Genomic DNA, 8,244 nt, shown 5'->3' on the forward strand with positions numbered 1-8,244 from the left:
TAAACACATAACATGGAAACCATGGAGGTTAGAGAGAAACCTCCATGATGGAAACCATGAAGGTTATAAAGAAGGAGAACGATCGCAATAGAAAATATTGTCCCCAATATTTTGAAAAAATAAGTGAGGCGCTGGGATCGCTAAGTTGTATCATTAAAAGCGAGTAAAAATATATTAAATCAAAAAAGCACTAAAATTTGATTGAGTTGGCAGTAACATGTGTTTACTTCACACTTTACTGAAAACTGATATATCTTTTTTGTTACTCGCATATATTAATGTATATAGCTATTGCACTTTATCACATTACATCTTCAAACAAATCCACCAAATAAAAAAAAAGTCTCTAAAAATATTTTGTTTTGCAACCAACTCTCGTTTATATTGAGCAAAAATATCAAAATGGCTGTTCAATAAAAATTTTTTTACACAACATTACAAAAATAAAAAACAGTTTAATAAATTAGGGTGACTTCGAAAAAAAAAAAATTTCAATCATAGTTTGAAATAGTTGAGTAATAAAATAAAGTGTTTTTAGTATTAATTTAATAAATAAATAGAAAATTAGATATAAAAATGGCCACAGCAAATTGTAGACAAGTAATGGGCGATTGCTTTACAATTGGATCTATAGTTATTTGTAAAACATGTTATAATCAAGAAATTGAAGGGGAAGTTGTGGCATTTGATCCACAATCGAAAATGTTGATTTTGAGTATCCTTTACTATGTCATAATAAATTTATAAATTTACAGGTATTTATAATTTTCTCATGTGTTCAAACCATAATATTTTTCTTAATTTTGTTTTACCGAGTGCCCTTCCACGTGTGGTAACGTAAATTTAAATGATGTAAACATCGTTAATTTATCACTTGTTAGCGATGTACAAGTGAAACAAGAAGGTAATATTAATCCAGAACCTGTTCAATCATTAAACTTACAACGGGTAAGTGTCATTTTTTCTTTTAACAATTTTACAAATATCATTAATTTTGTTTTTGTATTCATCTGGAAGATTAATATGATTCTGTAAGGATATTTAGAAATGTTTAATCGATGTCAAATAGAACCGTTAAGTTCAAACTATCTTAGAAATTTAGACTCTTAAATCGAAAATTAGAAACAAAAATTAGTATGTTAATCATTAATTTCAAAAAATGATTTTTTTTTAGTTAAATACACGAATTCGTAATTCCATCGATGAAAAACGGCGTATGGTATCAGCATTATCGGCAGGTGTCAGCCCGGATGGTCAAAGATTGTTTATGCAAATTTCGAAACTTATAAATGATGAGGTAAAACACAGAATAAATTTAGATATACGTTTGTAGACAACCGCTTTGATTTTCATAGTAAACTTATTTTCATATTATGAATTATATTTTTCTATTTGAATTATTTAAAAAAAATTAATTTTCAAAATTAAAAAAAAAACCCCGAGCAATTTTTCACATACGGAACCCTAAACTTGCACTTAAAACATATCTACGAACAGTCTCCATTAAATAACCTTTTTTCTTAAAATCTTTGCCAAATTGAATCGATTTTGAAGATCATCGGCAATATTTTAGTTTTTTTCGAGTACGGAACTCTAAACTCGAATTTGAAGCATAGCAAAGAACATTCTTCATTAAATTACCTTTCAAAGGAAACAAAAAAATCAAAATAGATTCATTCGTTTAGGCGCTACGATGCCACAGACAAGCAGACACACACACGTAATGCTCAAATTTATAACACAACTTTTTTAGTTTGGGGGTTAAAAAGGAGAACAGTCAGGGAATTTTATCATTTTCATAGCAAACTAATTTTTTATTTTTAACCCCCTAACTAAAAAAAATGATGTTATAAGTTTGACCGGTGTGTTTTTATGTCTGTCTGCCTGTCTGTGTCATCGTAGTGCCTAAATGGATGAACCGATTTAGATTTTTTTGTTTCGTTTGAAAGGTAATTTAATGGAGAGTGTTCTTAGCTATGTTTCAAGTGCGATAGTTTAGTGTTCCGTACCCGGAACAACTAATAAATAAGCGATAATTTTCAAAATCAGTTTAGTTTGGAGAAGTCTCTAAGAAATAAAGGTAATTTAATGGTGAAAGTTCTTAGATAATTTCAAATGCAAGTTTAGGGTTCCGTACTCGTAAAGTTTGTTGGTGGTTTTTTTAATTTTGTAAATTTCACTTCTTGTTCCACATTCTTTTGAACAATAATTTTTTTGATTATTCAACTAAAAACATTTAAAAGTTTGGGAATATTATTTTTGAAAAGCAGTGGCCACAATGGAAAATTTTCATAGTTGGAGACTTGCTTAACAATACACGATGCTAAGAGTTAGTCATTTGTTTTGTTCAATGTCTTCTTATTTCAAACTTGCTATAGAGTAAAAAAATTTCAGTCTACCTGAAAGTGCCTATCTGGAAAAAAAAAAAAAAAATGAAAATTTCCATCCTTTAAAAATAAATTTGTTAGAGATAACCTTGGCAGCAGCCTCTCAAACTTTTTAACTTTTAAGTTTCTTAACCGAAGATCTAATAATATTCGTATTTAAAATCTAATTTTGAATTTTGTTTCTTGTAAGGTAACATGGCGAGGTTCAGATATTGTAGTTTGGCAAGAAGAAGTTATAATTAGTCCACCATATGGCTTAAAAGATATACGAGGGAATGCTGAAAGTAAAGAATTCACATATATTAAAAAAGTGGTAAGATTAATTGTTCCTACATAATAATAGTAATACATAAGTGGCTATAGGATTCTGTCAAAGTCAGAAGCCAAGCAGAAAGCCCACGCAGGGATTTCTCCAAGGTTTGATGCATCCAAGGTTTGATGCATCCAAGGTCTAAACCTGATGCCTTGTACGTTTCTGGAATGGCCTAACAGTGATTATGCACGATTTGTAAAGTTGCCTGCCCTGCGCAAAGACCCAGCATTCAATAGGAGCTTTTCGTATATGAAATGAGGAGTCAGGAAAGACTAGAATTTTGTTTGCCAATGAGGAAGTGGAGCCAGAAATTTCCCCAACAAGGAAAAAACTAGAGGGATTTTTCCTCCCATTAAACTCATATAAGAGGGGAATTTTCTGTGATTCTCAAAGTAGTCCATATGGGCCCCATTGTGGTTCACAATGACCTACAAGGGATTTTGAAATTAGTCAAAACACATATTTTGATGTCAATTAATATTCAAAAATGTAATATTAGCTAACCAGAGTGTCTAATCAAAACCGAAAAACATGGTAAGTGGTCCACGACACAAAAACAGTTTGAGGATCTCTGACTTAATCTAGCGCAAGGACTAGTCGTTTCTCTTTTTGAAAAAATTAATTTCTTTTGGTTGTTTCTAATGGTTAACTCGGCCCTGTCTAGAGTTATTAGTTTCTTAAATAGAAATATTAATATTTGATTCTGTTTTTGGATAGGTTGAGAAACATTTGAAAGATCAAGCAGCAGCGGGCAACTCACCTACGAATTCAGGTGTAAATAATTTAGTTGGTAGCAATCAATCGTCGGTAACTGCAACTGTTGGTCAGCAATAAAAATAAACTTAATAATAATAAATAAAAACAAAAACAATTATTATTTATAACAAATACAAAACAATAAAAAAACATCAAAAACTTTAAAAAAATTAATATTATTTACAATGAAAGTTCAAAGATGGCACTAATTACGTAAAATCCATTGATGTTTATACTGTAAAAGAAGTCATTAAAAAGTATTGATTTAGAAACCACATTGGCCTGTGGTTTCGCCCGTCAACTCAATTCATATACAAATTTTCAACACTAACTCAATTTGGACGAACATTAAATCAACGCAAAGTCTTAAAAACTACGAAAAAACGGTTTTCTTACTAGGAACCCCCTCCGAACTAACTTTCAAAAATAAACTTAATATTTTTAGTGATCTAGTTTACAGTATAAAACATCTACGATAGGATATTATTTTACATGATGTCTCGATTTTGTCTGAAAAAATTTCACGATTTTCATTTAGAAAATTCCAGAAATTTTTATATTTTGTACCAATTTTTTTTTTTTTTTTTACAAAATATCGCTTTGCATACTAAAGTTTGTCAAAGCTGTGCCATCCATCCCTTTAGATAAACAAATTTGTCGACTGAATTGAAAGCACAGTTGTTAAATTTTATCACAAAATAGAAATTGCCATCAACGACAAAACGGAACGTTGTAAATTATTCTGGTTTTTTTTAACTTGAGTGGCAGAACGGTAGTTAAAACGAGGAAAAAATTTGTGCATATTTCACTGATGGGCAAAGAAAGTGAGATAATACAAACGCTAAAACTCTCATAAGTTAAAATGAATCCATCCAGTGTTTTGCTGTCAATCGAGCCCGAATGTATTTTAAGCATGTGGATATTTTATAACGAAGGTATAAAAAAACAAGGAGGATAAGTCAAGAACGTATATAATAAGGATATAAAACTCGAGTGGAGAGGGTAGCAGGAAAAAAACCGTCTATCTGGGCGAAGTCTAGTCCTCTCGGTCGTTACGTTCTTTGTACTGTGCGTCAGGCTGTCTTTATTATCAATTTTTTGCCTTTTTCAATCTATTGAAAGTGATTGAAAACATATTTTCAATCACTTAGACAGGCTGTTGCTCTGTACAGAGTACGCAACGACCGATGACTAGACTCCGCCCAGATAGGCGCCACGCCTATTGGTCGACATAGGAAATTGCATGTCCTTATTATATACATTCTTGGGATAAGTCCTTGCGGACACATAGTAAAAAGAGTTTTCTATTCGATTTTCTATGCCTTTCAGTGTATAATTAATCAAGTGGCATTGTTAAAGTTTTATGAAAATGTAAATAAATTTAAGAAAATAAAATAAATATCAGTATTTATAAAATGAAGTGTACCAAAATTTTTGAATTTTCATTGTAGGGTCTTTGAGATCAAAATACAAGACCTCTGTAACATACTACGTTGATAATATTATTTTCGTTTGGTGTAGAACATACATGACGTCATGCAAGCGGCAAATTTAGCAACTTTATACTACATAGTTTTTAAAAAAGTGCTGCATATTACATAAATGAATGTGACGATTAATCTGGTAAACATGAAAATGTCAGTCCCGTAGTTACTGCAAGTTTTAGTTATTCAAAATAGTAATTATATGTCTAGAGTGTTAGGAGAGCATCTGTAAAAAGTAAAAACTAACATGTTTGCCTAATAAACTTATTATTTAAATGACAAAGGAATAAGAAAGTTAAGGGCAGGAAAGAAAAAAAACTTGCTAGAGTAATAATATATAAGATTACTGAACTGTTATTAAAAATTAAAAAACGGTTGTTAAAAACTTCACAAAATTCAAAATAATAGTAAAATTCTCAGAAATCAGCTGAATTTTTTGAAAATCGTTACGTAAATTGAGTTGCAAGATTCAACTCGAAATAACATACATACATTGCAAGATAAATAAAAGCTTGTAAAATAGGATGAGTATTTAAAATTGTTTTGTAACAACCTGGTGATCGTATGCAAGATTAATGAAATCCATGGTTACCACCTCATATATATTACTTTGGTTACGTAAGCAAAAAATTACCTCAGAAAGTGGACGTCAATCAAGTTGTTATTATTTCTTCTCCACATTTAAAAATTCAAATGTAAAAGCAACCTCTTACATTACGGTTCGGGTACGAGGAATCGAACCCGAGTTTTCTGAGTGAAAGTCAGATATCCACAATTCTCAAGATCCGATTTTTCACCGATATCTCGAATAGTGTTCCAATTTCGATGTTATCTTTAAATGTGCTGCCATTTTGGTATTTAGAACTAGAATGTCGTGTTATTCTGGCTAACAAAATTAACGACTGCAAAAGTCATTTATGTAAATTGTAATTATTTAAGAAAAAACTAAGATTATAAAGTTGCGAATTTTGACCAACCGACCCCCCCCCCCCCCCCCGCAAATATATCAATGCACCAAACGAATGGAGGTCGGAATCATAAAATCCACAACAAATGGCAGTTTTACCTTCTTAGTAAAAAAAAAAACAATGCAGGTTATTCAATACAAAATAATGCAAATTTAGACAGATAATATAAATCCAAAAATGCTAAAAAAAATATTATTATTGATTTAAAAAAAAAATTTGATTCAACCAAATTTTTTATTTTTGAAGCAATCCATTTACGATTTAAATTTTTGAGCAACTTGTAGCAGGCCTAGAGCCAGGCGTAATATTTGACAGTCATTTCAGAATGGTTGAAAATTTATGATGTTTTTGTCAAATAATAGACAATTTGTATAGCCAGGGGAGTCCTTTTTCAGGAGGCCTTGAAATTTTTATTTGCGCGGCAAGTGTAATTTTGATGAATACTCATTCATGACGATAAATACTAATTCATGACGGGGCTGGATACGAAGATAATTGAATAAAAAATGAAAAAATCATTTTGTACGATACTTAACAAAGCGCGGTGTCCGTTGCCCGATATCTTGAAAGTTTCAGTTTTTAAGGGTTCGGGCAGAAGGCATGTCTTTTTTTCGAGTGTCGGGAAAAACATTTTTTGCGTTTTTATTTAAGGTTGATCGGAAATTAAGGGCAATGCATAGATAATAGTCTGAACTTTTGATATGTAATTTATTGATAGCTTCGTTGAAAAAATCAAACGAAGAGTTTTCATAAAATGAATCAATGAAAATTAAATGAACGCATACATTTCATACCTTTTGTAGATTAAAAAATAAAAACTTCTGCTTTCATAAATTAAATCTCTGACTTTAAAATTAAAAAATAGTGTCTGAAGAAGAGGTTTGGAAATATTTCCTTATTGAATATCGTCCAATATCAATGTACTTGTTTATCAAAATAGCCGGTTTACCTGCGTTCAATTTTATGCGACCGCACAAAAATATACCGGTTTCATTCCGTTAGATAAAATTATTGTTGTATGCATGTCTGCGGTCGCATAAAAGCGAAAGATTTTAAGCTTGCCATAAATTAAAAATTTTGACTGGCAATAGCATTTTTTTCCAGCTATTTGAAAATGACTACCACATGAAATATTAGGGTTGGCCCTAGACTATACGTATAAAACGATGCAAATATATAAAATTATATATTTCCTATTGAAAATAATTCTGTTACCATTTTTTAAAAATATTTTTAGATTTTTTTAAAATTAAATACATTTTTTACAAATGGTCCTAAGGCCTTAAGGCTTTTGACAAATGTCTAACAGCCGGTCTTAACTTCGTTTGTGTGACCTCATAAAGAAAAAGGTTATTTTTTGAGTTGATGCATCTTTTCGAGTTAAAAAGGTTTCAGATTTGTCAATAAAGGGGCGATTATTATCTGATTATTTGAGACACTTTAAATCCATGAATAAGCCCTAAGGGCTAACAAAAAGTTTAGTTAAATATAAGAGATAATTGCTGGAAAACCTTTGGATCGAATATCTTAATCTCTGACTTAGCTACACTTCCTTAGTAAAACGTTGTCTCCTTTGAGCACTATATCGGCCTTGAAGTTGTAATTTTGTTAAAATTTGGTAAGATGGCACTGTTTTATAAAATCTATGAAGATATATTCTTCAACAGAATATTTTTCGATAAATATTTTATTCAATCTTCATCATCGGGCAAGCTGAAACTAGGTATAAACACCATATCGTTTCTTATCAATAAATCAACTTATTTCAATTTCCCTCGCTAGAGGCGCTACTGTAATACGAGTTTCACTTTCCTTAGCTAATTTCTGAAACAAAATTCAAAGTGGAAAATAGTTAACTTCCATATATCAGTGCTGCAATCAACTAAACTTAGGTTTAAGCAACAAATTGAATGAAATAATGGATGCGTTTAGCTGAAGAGATCCCTCAATAATGCTGGGTTATTATTGGCACCCCATGCGTCTTTTATAAAAAAAATCGTATCATCGATATATGGGGTGCCGCTACTAACTGAAACATCTTGAGCGCTTACTTTAGCTGGATGCAACCAAATTTATGAATTAAAAAAATTTAAAGAAAATCGTGGATTAGCTTCACTTTTTTTGGTTTATTTATAACAATTGTTATCACAACAACAACTCAACATTTACAAAATTTATTTAAAAAATTTAAATAAACAACAGATTTTTAATTAATATATTATTATAAATTAAAAAAAAAAAATTATTGATTTTTTGAGAATGGTTACTAAAATTTTAAACAGTAGTTTTTTTTTTTGGTTCTCTGCTGATTCGATAAAATCAGTGTTTTTTTTGGT

The 8,244-nt window shown here is 30.5% G+C and overlaps 1 protein-coding gene across 1 annotated transcript; it reads left to right on the forward strand.

Annotated features, from left to right (window-relative positions):
• The first annotated feature begins 526 nt into the window (after nt 1-526).
• On the forward strand, nt 527-5,260 carry LOC123295339 (protein LSM12 homolog). Its single transcript, XM_044876651.1, has 5 exons — nt 527-715; nt 815-948; nt 1,175-1,297; nt 2,578-2,700; nt 3,418-5,260. Exons 1-5 carry the CDS (start codon nt 577-579, stop codon nt 3,532-3,534), a joined length of 636 nt encoding a protein of 211 aa, XP_044732586.1. The 5' UTR covers nt 527-576; the 3' UTR covers nt 3,535-5,260.
• The last annotated feature ends 2,984 nt before the right edge of the window (nt 5,261-8,244 follow it).

This window comes from Chrysoperla carnea, chromosome 3 (assembly GCF_905475395.1).
Source record: "Chrysoperla carnea chromosome 3, inChrCarn1.1, whole genome shotgun sequence".
Taxonomy (NCBI): Eukaryota; Metazoa; Arthropoda; class Insecta; order Neuroptera; family Chrysopidae; genus Chrysoperla; species Chrysoperla carnea.

What these genes read in the sequence shown, in the direction of transcription:
- LOC123295339 (XM_044876651.1), top strand. Translation starts at nt 577, where the DNA reads ATGGCCACAGCAAATTGTAGACAAGTAATGGGCGATTGCTTTACAATT. An exon ending in CGAAACTTATAAATGATGAG is followed by an intron (nt 1,298 to 2,577) that starts GTAAAACACAGA and finishes GTTTCTTGTAAG; the next exon opens with GTAACATGGCGAGGTTCAGA. An exon ending in TCACATATATTAAAAAAGTG is followed by an intron (nt 2,701 to 3,417) that starts GTAAGATTAATT and finishes GTTTTTGGATAG; the next exon opens with GTTGAGAAACATTTGAAAGA.